Source organism: Nicotiana tabacum, chromosome 14 (genome assembly GCF_000715075.1).
Source record: "Nicotiana tabacum cultivar K326 chromosome 14, ASM71507v2, whole genome shotgun sequence".
NCBI lineage: Eukaryota > Viridiplantae > Streptophyta > Magnoliopsida > Solanales > Solanaceae > Nicotiana > Nicotiana tabacum.
This window is the reverse complement of record NC_134093.1, coordinates 81587359-81611528: the sequence shown is the minus strand read 5'-3', so window position 1 is coordinate 81611528 and position 24170 is coordinate 81587359. Positions and strand designations below refer to the sequence as shown.

General features: G+C 42.8%; 1 protein-coding gene across 1 annotated transcript; it reads left to right on the top strand.

Annotated features, from left to right (window-relative positions):
- Window positions 1–22907: 22907 nt before the first annotated feature.
- LOC107796451 (uncharacterized) lies at window positions 22908–23903 on the top strand. The gene has a single exon (XM_016619222.2). It carries the CDS (start codon window positions 22908–22910, stop codon window positions 23901–23903), a length of 996 nt encoding a protein of 331 aa, XP_016474708.2.
- The last annotated feature ends 267 nt before the right edge of the window (window positions 23904–24170 follow it).

The following is a 24170-nucleotide window of genomic DNA, read 5'->3' as shown; positions in this document are numbered from 1 at the left end:
TGTATAGCATATTTGGCATATATCCGTGATCCTAGAGCAGAAGTTCCTTAACATAGATTTAGTACCAGTTGTGCGTGAGTTTCTAGAAGTGTTTCCTATAGATTTATCGGGGATGCCACCTAACAGAGATATCGACTTCTGTATTGACTTGGATCTGGGCACCCAGCCCATTTCTATTCCACCATATCGTATGGCCCCACCTGAGTTGAAGGAATTGAAGAAGTAGTTGCAGGATTTGCTTGATAAAGGATTTATTAGGCCTAGTGTCTCGCCTTGGGGTGCACCAGTGTTGTTCGTGAACAAGAAGGATGGTTCTATGAGGATGTGTATAGATTATTGGTAATTGAACAAAGTTACTATCAAAAACAAGTATTTGTTGCTGAGGATTGATGACTTATTTGATCAGCTTCAAGAAGCCAAAGTGTTTTCAAAGATTGATTTGAGATATGGCTACCATCAGTTGAAGATTAGGGCATCGAATGTCCCTAAGATAGATTTCCAGACTCTGTATGGGCATTATGAGTTCCTAGTGATGTCATTTGGCTTGACAAATGCCCCAACAACATTTATTGATTTGATGAACCGGGGTATTTAAGCCCTATTTGGATTCTTTTGTGATCGTCTTCGTTGATGATATTTTGATCTAATCCTGTAGTCGAGAGGAGCATGAGAAGCATCTTCAGATTGTACTTCAGACTCTGAGAGATAGTCAATTAAATGCCAAATTCTAAAAAATGTGATTTTTGGTTGGATTCGGTTGCATTTTTGGGGCATGATGTATATGTCGAGGGCATTAAAGTGGATACTAAGAAGATTGAGGTAGTTCAAAATTGGCCTAGACCTACTTCAGCTACAGAGATTCGGAGCTTCATAGGTTTGGCAGGTTATTATTGCCAATTCGTGGAGGGGTTTTTATCTATTGTACCCCTATTGACTAGATTGACCCAGAAGGGTGCCCCATTCAGCTGGTCCAATGAGTGTGAGTTGAGCATTTAGAAGCTCAAGACTATTTTGACTTCATCCCTAGTGTTGGTGTTGCCTAGAGGTTCAGGATCATACATTGTGTATTGTGATGCATTGCATATTTTTCTTGGTGCAGAATTGATGCAGGATGGCAGGGTGATTGCATACGCGTCTCATCAGTTGAAGGTTCATGAGAAGAGTTACGATGTTCATGAATTAGAGTTGGCGGCCATTGTTCATGCATTGAAGATTTGGAGGCATTACCTATACGTCATGTCATGTGAGGTATTCATAGATCACCAGAGTCTACAATATTTGTTTAAGCAAAAGGATCTCAATTTGAGGCAGCGAAGGTGGTTAGAGCTATTAAAGAGTATGATGTCACCATTTTGTACCATCCCGGGAAGGCCAATGTGATGGTCGATGCCTTGAGCAGAAAGGATGTGAGTATGGGTAGCCTTGCATATATTCTAGTTGGTGAGAGAGCGCTAGCATCAGATGTTTAGGTCTTGACCAATCAGCTTGTGAGGTTGGATGTTTCGACAAAACCGCGGTTGATTGATTTCTGTGATTGCGGATCGAGGTAAGTGTCATGGTTAACCTTAACATGAGGGATTAGGACTTGTTCGTCTATTTGCTACGTGTTTAATATATGGGGACAATGTATATGTGAGGTGACGAGCACTTATGCGTTGTCATTGGGTTAAAGCATGCGGGTGGAAATTATTTCTTGTATTATACTGTTCCGTTAACTATGTTATCCATGCTTAGGTTAGATTATTACTTCTTTAACTATTCATCCCGTATTTATTGCTTATTTTAAAGATGTTGAATATTTTGGAAGTTGAAGTTTGATATCATGGCACCATATTTGAAGTTAAATTATTTCCCCGCATTATGTATTATTAAGATTCACATTATTACATGGTGAGGACGAGAGTAAAAGTAAGAAGGGTGATGTCGTGCTATTTTATTCATATTATTACACGGTGAGGATAAGAATAAAAGCACGTAGGGTGATGCTATGCCATTCCATTCATATTATTACATGGTGAGGATGATCGTAAAGGCACGAAGGGTGATGCCGTACCATTATATTCACATTATTGCATGTGAGGACGAGAGTAAAAGCACGAAGGGTGATTCCGTGCCATTTTCATATTATTGATTTAACTAATCTACGGTTTTGGTGATTTACTTGGTTATTTCGTGATTGCATACTTGCCGTATTTACTATATCTTCCCCTTTTTGCATGTCCCCTCCCAATTAGTATTTTATCATTCTTTGTTATTATTGCTGCTTTATATACACTTGTATAGGTTTATTTTACGTAGGTGTCTTGTCATAGCCTCGTCACTAACTCGTCGAGGTTAGGCTCGACACTTACGGAGTACATTGGGTCGGTTTCACTCATACTACACTTCTGCACTTCTTGTGCAAATACTGGTATTGGTCCTAGTAGCACTCAGTAGCTTTCTGCTCGGATTCAGTTGTAGTTGGAGACTTGAGGTATTGTTGCACGACGCTTGCATCCCTGAAGTCCCCTTCCCTTCTATCATTACTGTTTTATTGAGTTTCAAAATACTTGTAATTTGTTCAGACCTAATTTGTAGCACTCTAGATGCTCATGTATTCGTGACTCCAGTTTCTGGGATTGTATTTGGATTACGTCGTTATTTATCTTATCACTTTATTTTAGACTACTTGATTTTATGGTTATCATTTGATTTGGATTATTAAAATAGTTAATAAAAATAGCTAACGTTGGCTTGCCTAGCAAGTGAAATGTTAGGCGCCATCACAATTCCGAGGGTTGGAATTCCGGGTCGTGACAAGTTAGTATTAGAGCACTAGGTTGCTTAGGTCTCATGAGTCATGAGCAAGCTTAGTAGAGTCTGGAGGATCAGTACGGACACGTCTGTACTTATCTTCTAGAGGCTATGGAGTTTTAGGTAAAACAAAATCACTTCTTTCTTTCCCTATCGTGCGATTTCATTCTATCATTGATGTTTGAATCATCCCATTCTTGTTCTCTCGCAGATGGTGAGAACACATACGCACAATATCTGTAGCCAGACAGGAGTCGGAGCCCCCTGTGGAAGCTACTACCAGGGGTAGAGGCCGAGGTCGAGCCAGAGGTCGAGGCAGAGGCAGGACTCAGCCTAGAGCTCGAGCAACAACACCCCCACAGCCTCAGATTGATCATAAGTAGCAGATCTTAGCTCCGACCATACCAGTTGGACCATCTCAGGTTCCGGAGGGATTTGTAGCTACTCCCATGCTTCAGGACACTTTAGTCTATTTAGTGGGCCTTATGGAGAATGTGGCACAGACCGGTGCATTTCTGGTGGCACCAGCTATCTCTCATGCTGGGGGAGGAGCATAGACTCCCGCTACTCACATTCTGGAATAGATGGCTCCCATATATCAGACTCCAGTGGTCCAGCCAGTTGGGGTAATTTAGTCAGTTGTTGCTGCACAGACCGGGGAGAGGCCCACGATTTCTACTTAGGGACTGATGAGATTGGAAAAGTTCACAATCTCTTCCTTATTCACTTTAGTGGTGCAACTTCTAAGGACCCACAAGATTACTTGGATCGTTTCTATAATGTATTGCGCAACATGGGTATTGTTGAGACCAATGGGGTCGACTTTTCAGTGTTCCGGAGGACCAGTTCTGCCAAGAGATGGTGGAGAGATTATGTGTTGACCAAACCAGCTGGTTCACCTTCACTTACCTGGGATAAGTTTTCACAGCTATTTCTAGAAAAGTTCATTCCTTTCACTCTGAGAGAGGAGTATCGCAGGCAGTTTGAGTGCCTTCAGCAGGGTAGCATGATTGTTACCCAGTATGAGACCCAATTTGTGGACCTAGCTCGTCGTGCAGTTATCTTACTCCATCTTGAGAGGGAGAGAGTGAGGAGATTCATTGATGGACTTACTTTCAGTATTAGGCTACCGATGTCCAGTGAGACCAATGATGATATTTCTTTTTACAGGGCCATAGAGATTACTAGACGGATCGAGATGGTTCATCGTCAGGAGATGGGGCGATATCAGATAAAAGGCCTCGTCATTTCGGTGGTTTCAGTGGTGCCTCATCTGGAGGTAGGGGTACTTTTGGTAGAGGCCATCCTCCCGAGCCGTTTCAATCAGCGCTTCAGGCATCCCACGGTGCTTCGAGCAGTCGTGCTCCTTATGTACCTCATCCTGAGCAGCTAGCCTACAGTGCACCATCAGCTCCTATTAGTGCACCTCAAATCTAGAGTTATCAGGATGGTTACCCAGGTTGATAGGGCCAGTTCCAGGGTCAGCAGTCACAGCAGTCGAGGGCTTGTTATACTTATAGATATCCGAGGCACCTTTCTAGATTTTTCCCCAAGTAATAGGGTGGCATGCCACAAAAGAGTTCTCGTGCCATGGTTTCAGTACAGGTTGCTTCACCGCCAGCTCAACCAGCTAGAGGCGGGGATCAGGCTACCAGAGGTGGACGTCAAGTCATTAGAGGTGGAGGACAGCCAGCTAGAGGCCGTATGAGAGGCGGAGGTCCAAGTGGTGGGGCCCAACCCCATTTTTATGCATTCCCAGCTAGACCTGAGGTAGAGTCATCTGACGCCGTCATCACAGGTATTATTCCAGTTTTCCATATAGATGCTTCAGTTCTATTTGATCTGGGCTCTACTTATTCCTACGTGTCATCCTATTTTGCTTCATATCTGGTTGTTCCCACGATTCTTTGAGTGCTCCTGTGTATGTGTCCACACCTGTGGGAGATTCTATTATTGTAGATCGTATTTATCGCTCGTGTGTGATTTCTATTAGGAGTCTTGAGACTAGTGTAGATCTCCTACTTCTGGATATGGTGGACTTTGATATTATATTGGGCATGGATTGGTTGTCACCTTATCACGCTATATTGGGCTGTTATGCCAAGACGGTGACCTTAGCCATGTTGTGGTTGCCTCAATTAGAGTAGAGAGGGACTCTTGTCCATTCTACCAGCAGGATTATCTCTTATGTGAAGGCTCGATGTATGATCGAGAAGGGATGTCTAGCATATTTGGTCTACATTCGTGATTCTAGCGCGGAGGTTCCTTCCATGGATTTAGTACCAGTTGTGCATGATTCCAGAGGTGTTTCCTGCGGACCTGTCGAGGATGCCACCTAACAGAGATATCGACTTCCGTATTGACTTGGCTCCGGGCATTCAGCCCATTTCTATCCCACCATACCGTATGACCCCACCTGATTTTAAAGAACTGAAGGAGCAGCTGCAAGATTTGCTTGATAAGGGATTCATTAGACCTAGTGTCTCGCCTAGGGGTGCATCATTGTTGTTCGTGAAGAAGAAGGATGATTCGATGAGGATGTGTATAGATTATCGACCGTTGAACAAAGTCACCATCAAGAATAAGTATTCGTTGCCAATGATTGATTTGAGATCTGGCTACCATCAGTTGAAGATTAGGGCATCGGATATCCCTAAGACAGCTTTTCGGACTCGGTATGGGCATTATGAGTTCCTAGTGATATAATTTGGGTTGACAAATGCCCCAAAAATATTTATGGATTTGATGAATCGAGTATTTAATCTCTATTTGGATTCTTTTGTGATCGTCTTTATTGATGATATTTTGATCTACTCCCATAGTCGAGAGGAGCATGAGCAGCACCTTTGGGTTGTATATCGGACTCTGAGAGACTTATATGCCAAGTGTTCAAAGTGTGAGTTTTGGTAGGACTCGGTTGCCTTTTTGGGGCATGTTGTATCGGCCAAGGGCATTAAAGAGGATCGTAAGAAGATTGAGGCAGTTCAGAACTGGCCTAGACCTACTTTAGCTACAAAGATTCAGAGCTTCCTGGGTTTGGCGGGTTATTATCGCCGGTTTATGGAGGAGATTTCATCCATTGCATCCCCATTGACTAGATTTACCCATAAGGGTGCTCCATTCAGGTGGTCCGATGAGTGTTAGTTGAGCTTTCAGAAGCTCAAGGCTGCTTTGACTACAACCCCAGTATTGGTGTAGCCCATAGGTTCAGGATCTTACACAATATATTGTGATGCATCGTGTGTTGGGCTTGGCGCATTATTGATGCAATATGGTAGGGTGATTGCATATGCGTCGCGGTAGTTGATGAGAAGAATTACATTGTTCATGACTTAGAGTTGGCAGCCAGTGTTCATGCATTATAGATTTGGAGGCATTAACTCTACAGCGTGTCGTGTGAGGTATTCACAGATTATCAGAGCCTATAGTATTTGTTTAAGCAAAAGGATCTCAACTTGAGGCAGCGGAGGTTGTTAGAGTTGTTAAAAGACTATGATATCACCATTTTGTATTATCCTGGGAAAGCCAATCTGGTGGTTGATGCCTTGAGTAGAAAGGCTATGAGCATGGGTAGCCTTGCATATATTCCAGTTGGTAAGAGACCACTAGCTTCAGATGTACAGGCCTTAGCCAATCAGTTCGTGAGGTTAGATGTTTCGGAGCCTAGTCGGGTTCTTGCTTGCACGATTTTTCGGTCTTCTTTGTATGAGCGTATAAGAAAGTGTCAGTATGACGACCCTCATTTTCTTGTCCTTAAGGACACAGTGAAGCACGATGATGCCAAGAGGTTTCTATTGGAGATGATGGGGTGTTGTGGATGCAGGGTCGGATTTTTGTGCCCAATGTGGATGGGTTTCGTGAGTTGGTTCTTGAGGAGGCCCACAATTCGGGGTATTCCATTCATTCGTGTTCCGCCAAGATGTATCAATATTTTAGGCAGCATTATTGGTGGAGAAGAATGAAGAAATACATAGTTTCACATGTGCCTCCGTGTTTGAATTGCCAGCAGGTAAAGTATGTGCATCAGAGGCCCAGCGGTTTGCTTCAGAGACTTGAGATTCCCGAGTAGATGTGGGAGAGTATTACCATGGATTTCGTTGTTAGTCTCCCACGGACTTCGAAGAAATTTGACGTAGTATGGGTCATTGTGGATAGGTTGACCAAGTCGGCGCATTTCATTCCAGTGGTAGCTACCTATTCTTCAGAGTGATTGGCTGCGATCTATATCCGCGAGATTGTTCATCTTCACGGTATGCTAGTGTCCATTATTTTTGATCGGTACATGTAGTTCGCATCACACATCTGGAGGGTCGTATAGTGCGAGTTAGGCACACGGATTGAGTTGAGTACAACATTTCACCCCTAGACGGATGGACAGACGGAAGGTCCGATCGCACAATTCAGATATTAGAGGATATGCTTCGCACCTGTGTTATGGATTTCTGGGGTTCTTGGGAACAATTCTTACCGCTTGTGGAGTTTGCCTACAACAACAGCTACCAATCGAGTATTTAGATGGTTCTTTATGAGGCCTTATATGGGAGGCAGTGTCATTCTCCAATTGGTTGGTTTGAGCCGGGAGAGGCTCGGTTGTTGGGTGCCGATATGGTTCAGGATGCCTTGGAAATGGTCAAGATGAGTTAAGATCGACTTTGTACAACATAGTCCAGGCAGAAGAGTTATGTCGATTGGAGAGTTCGTGATGTTGCATTCATGGTTGGGGAGAGGGTTTTGCTCTGGGTTTTACCCATGAAGGGTGTGATAAGGTTCGGAAAGAAGGGCAAGTTGAGCCCTAGGTATATCGGACCCTTTGAGATTCTTGAGAGAGTTGGTGAGGTGGCCTACAAGCTTGCATTGCGACCTAACTTATCAACAGTTCACCCGGTGTTCCATGTCTCCGGAAGTTGAGGTCTAAGAGTTATCCTTCTGTTAGAGTGCAGTGGAGAGATCAGCCGATCGAGGCAGCTACATGGGAGTCCGAGTTCAATATGCAGAGTAGATACCCACACCTTTTCACCCATCCAGGTACCTTTCCATCTCTATTCAAGGATAAACGTTTGTTTTAGAGGTGGAGAATGTGATGACCGGATAGGTCATTTTGAATTCTAGTTCTTATTTCAGTGTCCCGAGACCTTGATTAGCTTCGTTTAGTTTTTCTCAATTTGCGTGCACAATCTGTGTCTTTTTCCAGAAAGTTTTTATGTGAAAAATGGAAGAAAACATGAATTTTAGGTTTAAAAATAACTTAAGTTGACCTCGGCCACGGACCCGGATCGGTATTTTGACGTATCGTAATTTTGGACTTGGGCGTATGCCCGAAAATGAATTCGGAAGTCTTTAACTTGATTTGACGTAATTTGTTGAAAACTAGTAATTTGAAGGTTTAAAAATTCCTAAGTTTGACCTTAGGTTGACTTTATTGCTACTAGGTTCGTATTTCGATTCCGAAACTTGAAATATGTTCATTTTACTATTTAAAACTTGTCTGCAAAAATTGGTGCAAAACAAAGTTGATTTGATAGGATTTAGACTCTCGGTTGTGAATTTGAAAGTTCTTGAAATTCTTTAAATATTTCATGCATTTTGATGTCTGATTTGTAGTTCTAGGTGTTATTTTTGTGTTTTGATAGCTCGAGCGAGTTCGCATGATCTTATTACACTTGTGTGCATGTTTGGTTTTGTCATGACCCAAAATCTCCCTCCGTGAACCGTCGTGATGGCACTTAGTCTCTATGACTAGGTAATCCTAACACTTGCGGAAATGAAATGAAAAGCGTGAAAATTAACAACTTACAGTAACAGATATTTTAAATAAAACATTTGAGATGCCGCTCGACATATACAATAATCACTCTAGAAATGTACACAACTCTCCCAAGACCTGAAACACCGTAAGTCACAAGCTACTAAGAAGTCTTAACTGTTCTATACATCATTTCTACAGAAAGAGGAAAAAATGAACATATGGGGATAGAGGGGGACTCCGAGGATCTGCGGGCGCGGGCAGATGTACCTTGAAGTTTTCCGCAAAACAGTAGCGACTGCAACTAAGGACAAGGCTGGTAAGAGGAACCTGGATCTGCACATGAAACACATGTGCAGGAAAGGGCGTGAGTACACCACAGCGGTACCCAATAAGTGCCAAACCTAACCTCGGTCGAATAGTGACGAGGTCAGGTCAAGGCCCTACTGGTATATAATAAATAAGCAGGAGAGTATAACAATATAATAAGAGTCTGGAATTTAAACAAAGAGAACATAGCAAAGTAGCAACGCAAAACACAAGGATAAACAGCAGGGGATCTCCCGAGATACGGTCTCGGAGTCCCAAAATAAAAGTGCAAGGAGATCTCCCGAGGTACCGCCTCGTAGTCTCAAAAGTAAATATGCAGGGAGAAATCCTGAGGAACTGCCTCGTAGTCTCAAAAGTAAATATGCAGGGGATCTCCCGGGATACCATCCCAAAGTAAATACTCAGCTCAAACGAATGAATATGACAGTTACAGCAAGAAAACCTATAATATAGACTACGTACAAGTCAAGAAAGAAGTATGATTTACTAAACATGCTGCAAAGAGTTCAAATAAGCAATTAAGACACGTAGACATGCTATTCTAGGCTAACAGGATAACTACACATGCTAGTATACTCAAATAAGATGAAAACAGGCTATTACTCGGTAAAAATCAGGTTTTTCCACAAATGGCTCGTGTACGCACTCATCACCTCGCGTACACGGTGCTCACATATCATAACAACACCAAATCCTAAGGGGATTTTCCCCACACAAGGTTAGGAAAGTCACTTACCTCGAACCAAGCTCACTGAATCCGTAACAATGCTCTTTCCACAAAAATCCGACTCCGAATGGCCCAAATCTAGCCAAAATCAATTATGTATCATAAATATAACTACAAGGAACTAATCTAGCTACTGAAATCAAAGTTAAAGCAAGGAATTAGAAAATCGTCCCAAAAGGTCTCCCCGGGTCCACATCTCGAAATCGGGTAAAAGTCATAAAATATGAACACCCATTCACTCACGAGTTCACTCGTACAAAAATCATCCAAATCCGATGTCAAAATCCCAATCAAAGACCAAAATCTTAGTTGAAGAACTTCTACCACTTTCCCACAAATTTATCTACCAAATTTCTTAATTATATGATGAAATCAACCATAGATTAGAGGAATATAACCAAAAAAGAGTTAGGAATCATTACCCCAAAGCTTCCTCTGAAAATTCCTCGAAACATTGCCAAATTCCGAGCTCTCAAGTCAAAAAATGAATAATGAAATCAAACCCTCGCACTTAGGTCTTTTCTGATAGTAAACTCATACCTGCGAGCCTTCAACTGCACCGGCAAAAATACCATCGCAAGTGCGAAAAATCACTAAAGGGGTTGGGACTGCATCTGCGGCAAGGGGGCCTCACCTGCGCGTGCGTGCCTGCGGAGCACTGTCCGCTTCTGCGGTCCTTCACCGCACCTGCGATCTCTCTCTCGCATCTGCGGGCATCGCAGATGCGGAATTCACCTCGCACCTGCGATCCCTGGACACGCTTCCAATCTCCGCTTTTGCGCTTTATGCGCCGCAAGTGCGATCCCGCACCTGCGGTCTCCCAGCCGCAGGTGTGAAAACACCAGATGCCTGAAGACTTCAACAACAACACAAATCCAACTTTTGATCCATTAAGCACCTGAAACTCACCTGAGGCCCCCAGGACCTCAACCTAACATACCAACCAATCCTAACACACCATATGAACCTAGTCAAGCCCTCAAACCATCTAAAAAAAATGCTAAAATCATGAATCATCCTCCGATTCAAACTTTAAGAACTTAAAAATTCCAAATTCGACAACAGATGTCGAAACCAACCAAACCACGTCCGATTGACCCCAAATTTTGCACACAAGTCATATTCAACCTTACGGACCTACTCCAACTTCGGAATCGGAATCCGGCCCCAATATCAAAAATTCTACTACCGGTCCAAATCTCCAAAAATTCGACTTTCGCCATTTCAAGCCTAAATGAGCTACAGACCTCCAAAACACTATCCGGACACGCCCCTAAATCCAAAATCACCTATCGGAGCTAACGGAACCGACAGAACTCCATTTCGGAGTCATCTTCACACAGTTCCGACTACGGTGACAATGCTAAGACTTAAACCTCCATTTAGGGACTAAGTATCCCAAACACTTTCAAAAACCAAAATGAAACCTCCCGACAAGTCACAATAGCAGAAAAAGATACGGGGAAAGCAGTTAATAGGGGATCAGGGCTCTAACTCTCAAATCGACCAGTCGGGTTGTTACATCCTCCCCCTCTTAAAATAATCATTCGTCCTGAAGTGGTGAAAAAATGAGGATAACGGCTGCGCATATCCTGCTCGGTCTTCCAAGTCGCCTCCTCGACTGGCTATCCCCGCCACTGAACCTTTACTAATGCAATGTTCTTTGACCTCAGCTTCTGAACCTGCCTGTCCAACATAGCCACTGGCACCTCAACATAGGATAGATAGCTGTCCAACTGGACTGAGCTAAAATCCAACACATGAGACGGATCGCTGTGATACTTCCGGAGCATAGAAACATGAAATACTGGGTGGACCCCAACACGTCGCAACACCTCAAATGGGCCGATAAATTATGGGCTTATCTTGCCCTTATTTCTGAACCTCATAACGCCCTTCATAAGAGAAACCCGGAGCAAGACCCGTTCTCCAACCATGAATGCAACATCGCAAACCTTCCGGTCCGCATAGCTCTTCTGTCTGGACTGGGCTGTGCGAAGTCGATCCTGAATTACCTTCACCTTATACAGGGCATCCTGGACCAAGTCTGTACCCAATAATCTGGCCTCGCCTAGCTCGAACCAACCCACTGGGGACCGATACTGCCTACCATACAGAGCCTCATACGGTGCCATCTGTATGCTGGCCTGATAACTGTTGTTGTAGGCAAACTCCGCAAGTGGCAAGAACTAATCCTAGTAACCTCTAAACTCTATCACACAAGCAAGGAGCATATCCTCAAGAATCTGAATAGTGCGCTCGGGCTGCCCGTCTGTCTGAGGGTGAAACGTTGTGCTCAACTCCACCCGAGTACCTAACTCCTAGTGTATGGCTCTCCAAAACCGTGATGTAAATTGTATGCCCCGGTCAGAGAAGATAGATACTGGTATGCCATGAAGTATGACAATCTCACGAATGTAAATTCGAACCAGCTGCTCGGAAGAATAGGTAGTCATCACAGGAATGAAATGAGCTGACTTGGTCAGCCTGGTCATAGGTGCTGCAATAGAAGAAAATCCCTCAACAAACCAACGGTAATACCCGCCAAACCAAGGAAGATCCAGATCTCTGTAGCTGAGGACGGTCTGGGCCAACTCTGCACTGCTTCCACCTTCTTCAGATCCACCTTGATCCCCTCACTAGACACAATATGACTCAAGAATGCCATGGAATCTAACCAGAACTCACATTTTGAGAACATTGCATACAACTTCTTTACTCTCAAAGTCTGAATCACTGTCCTCAGGTGCTGCTCATGATCCTCCCGAGTCCGGGAATATAATAGAATGTCATCAATGAATATGATGATGAAAGAATCAATATAGGGCTGGAACACACTGTGCATCAAGTGCATAAAGGCTGCTGGGGCATTGGTCAACCCAAATGACATCACAAGGAACTCGTAATGGCCATACCGAGTCCTGAAAGCAGTCTTCGGGATATCTGGCTCCCGAATCTTTAACTGATGATAACATGAATGCAAGTCAATCTTGGAAAATACTTTGGAACCCAGTAGCTGATCAAATAGGTCATCAATACGAGGCAAGGGATACCTGTTCTTCACTGTGACTTTGTTCAACTAGCGATAATCAATACACATACACATAGAACCATCTTTTTTCTTCACAAACAAGACATGAGAACCCCAAGATGATACACTGGGCCGAATGAAACCCTTATCAAGCAACTCCTGTAACTTCTCCTTCAACTCAGGAGGAGCCATATGGTATGGAGGAATAGAGATGGGCTGAGTGCCCGGCAACAAATCAATGGCGAAATCAATATCTTTGTCGGGCAGCATGCTCGGAAGATCAGCTGGAAACACATCTGGGAAATCCCTCACTACTGGAACTGACTCAACTATAGAGGTATCAATACTGACATCTCTCACATAAGCTAAATACGCGTCGCACCCCTTCTCAACCATTCGTTGAGCCTTAAGAAGTGAAATAAATCTGCAGGGAGTATACTCTAAGGTACCTATCCATTCTAATCGTGGTAAGCCTGGCATAGCCAGCGTCACGGTCTTAGCGTGACAATCAAGAATAGCATAATGGGGCGACAACCAGTCCATGCCCAATATAACATCAAAATCTACCATGCTGAGTAATAATAAGTCGGATCTGGTCTCAAAACCACTAAGAGAAATCAAACAAGACCGATACACGCGGTCCACAACAAGAGAATCTCCCACATGAGTAGACACATAAATAGTGGAACTCAAAGAATCCTGAGATACGCCCAAATGTGGGGTAAAATAAGAGGACACATATGAATACGTAGAGCCTGGGTCAAATAATACCGATGTATCTCTATGACAGACTGGAACAATACCTGTAATGATAGAGTCGGAAGCAACTACCTCTATATGAGCCGGAAAAGCATAATACCTGGCCTGGCCTCCCCCTATAGGGCGACCTTGACCTCCCTGACCTCCACCTCGAGCTGGCTGAGCAGGTGGGGTGATAGCTGGTGTTGGAATCATGGCTTGAGGACCCGGTGGATCACGTGATGGCTGAGAAGTCAGTGGAGGTGCAACCCTCCTAAGTCTGGGGCAATCCCTCACCATATGGCGGGTGTCGCCACACTCAAAACAACCCCTCAGAGGGCATGGCTGTTGTGACTGACTCAGGCCAGGTCTGCTGGACTGGCCACTAAAAGTACCCCGAGTAGGAGGCACACTAGATACTGGCGGTGCATAATAAGGCTCCCGGGGCCTAGAAGGGGTTGGAACACCACTTGCGGCTGGAAGAGCTGAATGAACGGGGCAACTCACATAACCCCTACCATGACGCGTTGCTATGGCACGAGCTCCAGAATAAGAACCAGTCTCTCGAGACCTCTTGGCCCCTCTCTCCTCTCGGTCTCGGGCAAGCATGCCCTCCAATCTCCTAGCAATACTCATAACCTGCTGGTAAGGGATATCCATCTCCAACTCCCTGATCATACTAATCCTGATACTGGGGTGGAGTCCCTCAATAAATTGCCGAACCCTCTCTCGAACTGTGGCAACCAAGGCCGGTGCATGTCGGGCCAAATCACTGAAGCGGACTACATACTCTGACACAGTCATAGCACCCTGGCGCAGCTGCTCAAACTCTGCACGCCATGAGTCCCTAAGGCTCTGAGGGATATACTCTCTCAAAAATATGTCTGAGAACTGAGTCCATGTAAGTGAAGCTGCCTCATCCGGACTACTCAACTCATAAGCATGCTACCACTGATAGGTTGCTCCTCTAAGTTGGAAAGTGGTAAAAGAAACCCTACTCATCTCCGCTATGCCCATAGTACGGAGAATACGATGACACTCCTCTAGAAAACCTTGAGCATCATCTGTAGCCAATACAATGAAGGTAGGTAGGTGGTACTTCTTGTACCTCTCAAGTCTGAGCTGCTCCGCCTCAGAAGCGGCTGTCCTAGTCTCGTGCTAAACCGGAGCGACCGTCGGCATAGGAATGAACTCTGGGGCCTGATCAACCTGGACCCTCTGCTCAGGAGTACGGACATCGGGAGTCTGTGCCCCTCCCCCGGCCTGAGATGTGGCGGGAGCTAACAGAATTAATCCAGCGTGAGCTAAGGTGATGAACATGCTCATGAACTGGGCTAGAGTCTCCTGGAGGGTTGGTGCAGCAATTGGAACCTCTGGTGCTTGCCCTCCAGCTGGAACTGCTGGTGGCTCCTCTGTCGCAGCTCGTGCGGGGCTCTGGCTGCACCCCGTGGCCGTACTTTACCCCGGCCCCGGCCTATGGCGGCTCTAGCAGGGGGTGGGGGTGCCTGGTCATCAGATCCTCTGGTACGGGTCCTCACCATCTGTGAGAAAGAATAGAATAGAGAATGTTTAGAATTTGATGCCAATAACTCGCACGACAAGGAATCAAAAGAAGTATGTTTGTTCCTAACAGTTCCATAGTCTCCCGAAGATAAGTACAGACGTCTCCATACCAAACTACGAGACTCTAAAAAACCGGCTTGACACTCACAACTACTATGAACCTAGAGCTCTGATACCAACTTGTCACGACCCAAAATCTCCCTCCGTGAACCGTCGTGACGGCACCTAGTCTCTACGACTAGGTAAGCCTAACACTTGCGGAAATAAAATAAAATGCGTGAAAATTAACAAATAACAGTAATAGATATTTTAAATAAAACATTTAAGATACCGCTCGGCATATACAATAATCAGTCTCGAAATGTACACAACTCTCCCAAGACCCGAAACACCGTAAGTCACAAGTTACTAAGAAGTCTTAACTGTTCTATACATCATTTCTGCATAAAGAGGAAAAAATGAACATAGGGGGATAGAGAGGGACTCTGAGGATTTGCGGGCACAGGCAGATGTACCTTGAAGTTCTCCGTAAACTAGCAGTGACTGCAACTACGGATGAGGCTGGTAAGAGGAACCTAGATCTGCACACGAAAAATATGTGCAGGAAAGGGTGTGAGTACACCACAGCGGTACCCAGTAAGTACCAAACCTAACCTCGGTCGAGTAGTGACGAGGTCAAGTCAAGGCCCTACTGGTATATAATTAAATAAGTAGGAGAGTATAACAATATAATAAGAGACTGGAATTTAAATAAAGAGAACATAGCAAAGTAGCAATGCAAAACACGAGAATAAACAGCAGGGGATCTCCCGAGATACCGTCTCGTAGTCCCAAAATAAAAGTACAAGGAGATCTCCCGAGGTACCGCCTCGTAGTCTCAAAAGTAAATATGCAGGGAGAACTCCCGAGGAACTGCCTCGTAGTCTCAAAAGAAAATGTGCAAGGAGAACTCCTGAGAAACCGCCTCGTAGCCTCAAAAGTAAATATGCAGGGGATATCCCGGGATACCGTCCCGTAGTCCCAAAGTATATACTCAGCTCAAACGAATGAATATGAAAGTTACAGCAAGAAAACCTATAATTTAGACTAAGTACAAGTCAAGAAAGAAGCAGGATTTATTAAACATGCTGCAAAGAGTTCAAATAAGCAATTAAGACACGTAGACATGTTATTCTAGGCTAACATGATAACTACACATGCTAGTATACCCAGATAAGATGAAAACAGGTTATTACCCGGTAAAAATCAGGTTTTTCCATAAATAGTCTGTGTAAGCACTCGTCATCTCGCGTACACGGTGATCACATATCATAACAACACCAAATCCTAAGGGGATTTACCCCCACACAAGGTTAGGCAAGCCACTTACCTCGATCCAAGCTCACTCAATTTGTAACTATGCACTTTCCACGAAAATCTAACTCCGAATGGCCCAAATCTTGCCAAAATCAATTACATATCATAAATATAACTACAAGGAACTAATCTAGCTACTGAAATCAAAGCTAAAGCAAGGAATTAGAAAATCGCCCCAAAAAGTCTCCCCGGGCCCACGTCTCAGAATCGGGGAAAAGTCACAAAATATGAACACCCATTCACTCACGAGTTCACTCGTACAAAAATCATCCAAATCTGATGTCAAAATCCCAATCCAAGACCAAAATCTTAGTTGAAGTACTTCTATCATTTTTCCCCAAATTTCTCAACCAAATTTTTTAATTAGATGATGAAATTAACCATATATTAGAGGAATATAACCAAAAAGGAGTTAGGAATCATTACCCCAAAGCTTCCTCTGAAGATTCCTTGAAAAATTGCCAAATTCCGAGCACTCAAGTCCAAAAATGAAAAATGAAATCAAACCATCGCACTTAGGTTTTTTCTGCCAGTAAACTCGCACCTGCGAGCCTTCAACCGCACCTACGGTACCGCACCGGCGGAAATACCATCGTAGGTGCAAAAAAACACTAAAGGGGCTGGGACAGCATCTGCGGAAAGGGGGTCGCACTTGTGCGTGCGTGCCTGCGGAGCAGTGTCCGCTTCTGCGGTCCTTCACCGCGTATACGATCTCTCTCTCTCTCGCATCTGCGGTCACCGCAGATGCGGAATTCACCTCGCACCTACGATCCCTGGCCACGCTTCCAATCTTTGCTTCTGCACTTTATGCGCCGCACGTGAGATCCCGCACCTGCGATCTCCACGCCGCAGGTGCAAAAACACCAGATGCCTGAAGACTTTAGCAACAACACAAATCCAACATTTGATCTGTTAAGCACCCGAAACTCACCTGAGGCCCGCGGGACCTCAATCAAACATACCAACCAATCCTAACACACCATACGAACCTAGTCGAGCCCTTAAACCATCTCAAAAAATGCTAAAATCATGAATCATCTTCCGATTTAAACTTAAACAACTTGAAACTTCCAAATTTGACAACATATGCCAAAACCAACCAAACCACGTCCTATTGACCCCAAACTTTGCACACAAGTCATATTCAACCTTACAGACCTACTCCAACTTCCGGAATCAGAATCCGACCCCGATATCAAAAAATCCACTACCGGTCCAAATCTCCAAAAATTTGATTTTCGCCATTTCAAGCCTAAATGACCTACAGACCTCCAAAACACTATCCGGACACGCCCCTAAATCCAGAATCACTTATCGGAGCTAACGAAACTGACGGAACTCTATTTTGGAGTTGTCTTCATACAGTTCCAACTACGGTGTCAATCCTAAGACTTAAACCTCCATTTAGGGACTAAGTGTCCCAAACATTTTCAAAAACCAAAATAAAACCTCCCGACAAGTCACAATAGCAGAAAAAGATACAAAAAAAGAAGTTAATAGGGGATCGAGGCTCTAACTCTCAAAACAACCGACCGGGTCGTTACAGGTTTGGAGCCTGTGGGGCTCGGGTGAGTTTTAGACGTAATTCAAATGAGTTTGAATAGTGCAAAGGTTGCTGGTGCAATACCAGTTCTGGTGTCTACTGTAGATCTCGCAATTACGAGGTTTGTCTTGCATTTGCGAACCTCGCTTTTGCAAACACGAGTTCGCATTTGCGAGCATGGGCTGGGTTGGGTGAACCTCACATTTGCAAGGAAAATGTTCGAATTGCGAACCGTCAGAGGTCACATTTGCGATCTCAGAGTCGTATTTGCAACTCAGTATACTCTTGATTTATCATCCCATTTACGAAGGAGATGTCCGCATTTGTGAAGGTGGGTTTATTTTCAATTGCGAACCTTTTGTCGCAGTTGCGACTTCTGGGCTTCTGTGACAGGGTTCGCATTTGCGACCCTTGTCTCTCATTTGCGATGTTCGCAATTGCGAACAAGACTTCGCAATTGTGGCATCTGCACCTGGGTAAAAGATGGAAAAAATGGGAGTTAGCTCATTTTATACCATTTCTCAACCCTAAACACTCTAGAGGCGATTTTTCAAGAGTCTTTTCCCAAATACATTGGCAAGTGACTTTAATCCATTTCCTTTCAATTACCCATTACTTTTCATGAGATTTCAACATCAAATTTAGGATTTCCATAGTAGAAATTAGGGATTTGGGCAGAATTGGGAATTTTTGTAAAATTGAGAATTAGACCTCCAATTGAGGTCGAATTTCAAAACAAATCACATAACCTGGCTCGGGGGTGAATGGGTAATCGGGTAGTTTCTAGAGCTTATTTTGAACCGTTTGATCGATAATTTGCTAGATTTGGTTTGTTTGGAGGCTTGTTCGAAAGGCAAATCCATAGTTGATTGATTTTTATGATTGCGAAGTGAGGTAAATGTCGTGGCTAACCTTGAATTGAGAGATTATGACTTGTTGGTCTATTTGCTACGTGTTCAATGTGCGGGGATAACGTATATGTGAGGTGACGAGTACTTATGCATTGTCATTGGGCTAAAGCATGCGGGTGGAACTTGTTTCTTATATTATACAGTTTCGTTAACTATGTTATCCATGCTTATGTTAGATTATTACTTCTTTAACTATTTGTCTCGTATTTCTTGCTTATTTTAAAGAAGTTGAATATTTTGGAAGTTGGAGTTTGATATCATGGCACTATATTTGAAGTTAAATTATTTCCCCGCATTATTTATTATTCGGATTCATATTATTACATGGTGAGGACGAGAGTAAAATCATGAACGATGATGCTGTGCCATTTCATTCATATTATTACATGGTGAGGACGAGAGTAAAAGAACGAAGGGTGATGCCGTGCCATTTCATTCATATTATTACATGGTAAGGATGAGAGTAAAAGCACGAAGGGTGATGGCGTCCCATTATATTCATATTATTACATGTGAGGACGAGAGTAAAAGCACGAAGGGTGATGTCATGACATTTTCATATCATTGATTTAATTGATCTCCGATTTTGGTGATTTACTTAGTTATTTCGTGATTGCATACTTTCCATATTTACTATATCTTCCCCTTTTCGCATGTCCCCTCCAAATAGTATTTTATCATTTTTTGTTATAATTGCTGCTTTATATACACCTGTACATGTTTATTTTACATAAGTGTCTTGTCATAGCCTAGTCACTACCTCGTCGATGTTAGGCTCGACACTTACGGAATATATTGGGTCTGTTGTACTCATACTACACTTTTGCACTTCTTGTGAAGATACTGGTATTGGTCCTAGCGACGCTCAATAGCTTTCTGTTCGGATTCAGTCGCAATTGGAGACTTAAGGTATAGCTGGACGGCGTCCACAGCCTTGGAGTCCCCTTCCCTTGTATCATTACTTTTTATTGAGTTTCAAAATAGTTGTACTTTGTTCAGACCATATTTGTATCACTCTAGATGCTCATGTATTCGTGACTCCAATTTCTGGGATTGTATTTAGATTACGTCGTTATTAAGCTAATCACTTTATTTTAGACTACTCGATTTTATTGTTATCATTTGATTTGGATTGTTAAAATGGTTAATAAAAATAACTAACGTTGGCTTGCCTAGCAAGTGAAATGTTAGGCGCCATCACGATCCCGAGGGTGGAAATTCTAGGTCGTGACATCTTCCATCCTTCTCTAACATAAATTTCATCTTCGGTCTTTTTCACAGATATATGTCAAATCTTGTTATCCAAGACTTTACTTATGTTTCTTTCTTTGAGAGTTGCGATCAGGAAGAAAAATAATATTGTAAATTTTATAAAGTGATCTATGATGACATCAAACCGTAAACCTCATTTAATTAAATTTATATTGCCGCAATCTAATATAAATGCCAAGAACTTATTAAATAAACAAATAAAAGGCTTCTCATTCACATATAGACAAGTTGCCTCAATTAATATGAGAAATTTATACATACATGTAGAACCAATACCAAAAGAATTAGGCGACACCTTCTTATCTTGCATAAGCAAATCAAATACATAAATATAGAACTAATTCTAAAATAATTATATATACCTTTTCATCCTACAAAACTGTCAAGACTCTGAATCCCACCCTCGGGGCCGTGATGGTGCCTAACATCCACTTGCTAGGCAAGCCAACATTAGTTAACCAATTTAATAATTAAGCAGTTCAAAACTAAATAACAAAAATTATTAACGATGATTAAAGCTGAAATACATGAAATAAACCCATAACATAACATGGTCTAATTTAATCCTAGAAGTCTGGTGTTACCAGTACATAAGCAACTAGAAGTCTATAAGTATAGTTTGAAATAAATACAACTGTTCGAATGAGATAAACAGTAAAGAAAGGAAATGGAAGGGGACTTCAACGTCTGTGAACTCCAGCAACTCTACCTCAAGTCTTCGAAGCAAATATGATACGAGCAGACGCACCTCTAAACACCGCTGGGACCAATACCAGTATCTGCACAAGAAGTGCAGTAGTGTACCATGAGTACAACCGATTCAATGTACTCCGTAAGTGTAGAACCTAACATCGGCGAGGTAGTGATGAGGCTATGACAAGACACCTACGTAAAATTCTGATATATATATATATATATATATAAAATAACAAGTAAAACAATAAAATATTAACTAAGAGGGGACATGCGAAAGGGGAAATATCATAAAAATGGAAAGTACAAAATCACCAAATAACATCTCCCAAAATAAACAGCAATGTAACCAAGTAAATCACCAATCCGGGAATCAAATAAGGCAATGAAATAAAGATCGCACAGCATCACTCTTCGTGCTTTTACTCTCGTCCTCACCATGTGATATCATAAATAAAATGGCACAACATCACCATTCGTGCTTTTACTCTATGGCACGACATCATCCTTCGTGCTTTAAATCCCCACAACCTCTTAATACGTGATAATGAATGCAAATAAGGCACGGCAACACCCTTCGTGCTTTTCACTCTTTCTCACCAGAAACAACACAAATCTGAAAAACAAATGAAAGTCGGAAAGCAATTTTACTTCAATTACAATGCCAAGATAACAAACTCAACTTTCAAAATTTCAAACATATTCAAAATAAATAATAAATATGAGGCGAATAATTAAAGAGTAATATTCTAACCTAAGCATGGAGAACATAGTCAATGAAACAATATAATACAAAGAGACAATTTTCACCCGCATACTTTAACCCAATGGCAACACATATATACTCGTCACCTCACATATATGTCGTTCCCACACATAATAGACGTAGAAAATAAACCAATAAGTCCTAAACCCTCAAGTCAAGGTTAACCACAACACTTACCTTGCTCTGCAACCAAATCAAGGCACAACCGCGGCTTTTCCTCTAGAATTAGCCTCCAAACCAATCAAATCTAGCCAAATATACTTCAAACAATTCAAAATAGGCTTTAGAAACTACCCACGAGTAAAAAAGATACAATCTTTAATGATTTTGGAAAAAGTCAATCCCGAGCCCGCTTGGTCAAAACCCGAGATTCGGACCAAAACCCAATTATCCATTCACCCCCGAGACCGGTTATGTGATTAGTTTTGAAATCCGGCCTCAATTTGAGGTCTAAATCTCAATTTTTCAAAATCCCTAATTTCTACCATGCAAAAGCTTAGATTAAAGATTAAAATCAATGGGTGTTTATGGAAATGTAATGAAACAAGTTAAAATCTATTACCCTGTGAAGTTGGGATAAAAGACCTCTTCAAATTCTCCTAAAATTCTCCTCTATATCAAGCTCAAACTTGAAAATGGTGAAAAGTGAAGAAAATACTGACTTTTGAAAGTTTAAATCACGGGGCTTCAGGTGTTCTTCACCTTCGCGAGCTACCCTTCGCGTTCGCATAGGCTTGCTCTCCCTTGCCTTCGCATTCACGAGCCTAAGCCTGCATTCCCGTAGAGTAACTAGCTGCCTCCCCCCATAATCCCATAACTCTTCGCATTCGCATGAGGAAGGTCGTGTTCGCGAAGAGTAAGCCCTCCACTGCTTCGCGTTCGCGACTAGTTCCCCGCGTTCGCGAAGAAGAAATCCACCCCAGCCCCAAGTTCCCCTTCGCGATTGCAAAGCACAATGCACCAAACATCAGAAACAGTTGAAAACCAGCAACTCTTAAGTTCAAAAAGGTCCGTAGCCTATCCAAAATTCACCCCAAGCCCCTCGGGATCCAAACCAAATATGTACACAAGTTTAATAATATCATACGAACTGTTATCTGAGAGGGCTCCTGGGACTCTTCCCTCTGACACTGAAAAGAACCCAAAGGAAACAATCAAAGTTGTATCTTTGAGAAGTGGCAAAATATTGGCAAACCTAGTGGTGAAACCTAGACGCAAGGTGTTGAACAAGCAGACCGAGACACCCGCAGAGAAAAAGAGTGAAGAGAAAAAAGGCCAAAGTAGTGGGGTACAAAAGGAGATTGAAGAAAGTAGACATATGCCAGCTCTACCATTCCCTCAAAAGATGAAGCAGGAGAAACTTGACAAATGTTTTTGGCGATTCTTGGAGATGCTCAAGTAACTTTATGTGAACATTCCCTTCATATAGGTACTCAGTTAGATGTCGGCCTATGCAAAGTTCTTGAAGGAAATCTTGTCTAGCAAGAGAAAATTAGAGGAAACAATAGTGGTCAAGCTAAATGCCCACTGCAGTGCCATATTGCAAAATAAAATTCCCCAAAAGTGTGGGGACCCAGGTAGCTTCACCATACCATGCTCGTTGGGGAGTGAAAATTTTGACAAGGTCCTCTGTGATTCTGGTGCGTCGATAAATCTAATGCCTTTGTATGTATTCAGGAAACTAGAAGGTGATCTTGGAGTGATCAAATCAATGCCAATGTCCCTACAACTAGCCGATCAAACCACCATTCTACCTGAGGGAATCATTGAGGATATTCTAGTGCGGGTGGACAAGTTTGTGTTCCCCATAGACTTTATTGTGGTGGATATGGAGCTGAACAAGGAGGTGCCTTTAATTTTAGGGAGACCATTCTTATGTACAGGCAGAGCTATCCTTGATATCTATGAAGGGAAGCTTATGCTCAGAGTGGGCAACGAAAATGTGGTGTTCCAGATGAAGAGGATGATGAAATACCCTAGTGATGAGGCGTCCGCCTACTCGTGTTTCAAGCTGGATGTTGTTGGAGAATTGGCTGAAAAATACAAGTTTGACAAGCTTGTGGGGGATACTCTAGAGAGGTATATTACTCAGTCTAGCACAGTGGAGGATGAAGATCCTGAAATAAAGAAAGAGGCTGAAGCTCTTGAAACTGAGGATCAAGTGGTTAATGAGGAGGAACTAAAAGAGGAGGCTTCTAAGCCTAATGTGGAATTGAAAGTCCTCCCCACTCACTTAAAATATGCTTTTCTTGAAACTAATAATTTTCCTACGATTATTTCTGCTGACTTGACAGGTACACAGGATCGAAAGCTGGTGGAGCTGCTGAAAAAACACAAGAAGGCCATTGACTGGAGCATAGTTGATATTCAAGGAATCAGTCCAGTCATTTGCATGCACAAAATTCTGTTGGAAGAAAATAGCAAGCCAGTGGTGTAGCCCCAACGCAAGCTAAACAAAAATTTGGAGGAGGTAGTGCACAAGGATATCATCAAATTGCTAGATGCGGGAGTGATTTTTCCCATCTCTGATAGCCAGTGGATTAGTCCAGTACAAGTTGTACCTAAGAAAGGGGCATGACAGTGGTGAAAAATGAAGATAATGAATTGATCCCCACAAGAACAGTCACTGGGTGGAGAATGTGCATTGATTATAGAAGGCTGAATGATGCAACAAGGAAGGACCACTTCCCACTCCTCTTTATTG

Excerpts from the sequence above, each read along its gene's own strand:
- LOC107796451 (XM_016619222.2), top strand. The coding sequence starts at position 22,908 with ATGTCGGCCTATGCAAAGTTCTTGAAGGAAATCTTGTCTAGCAAGAGA.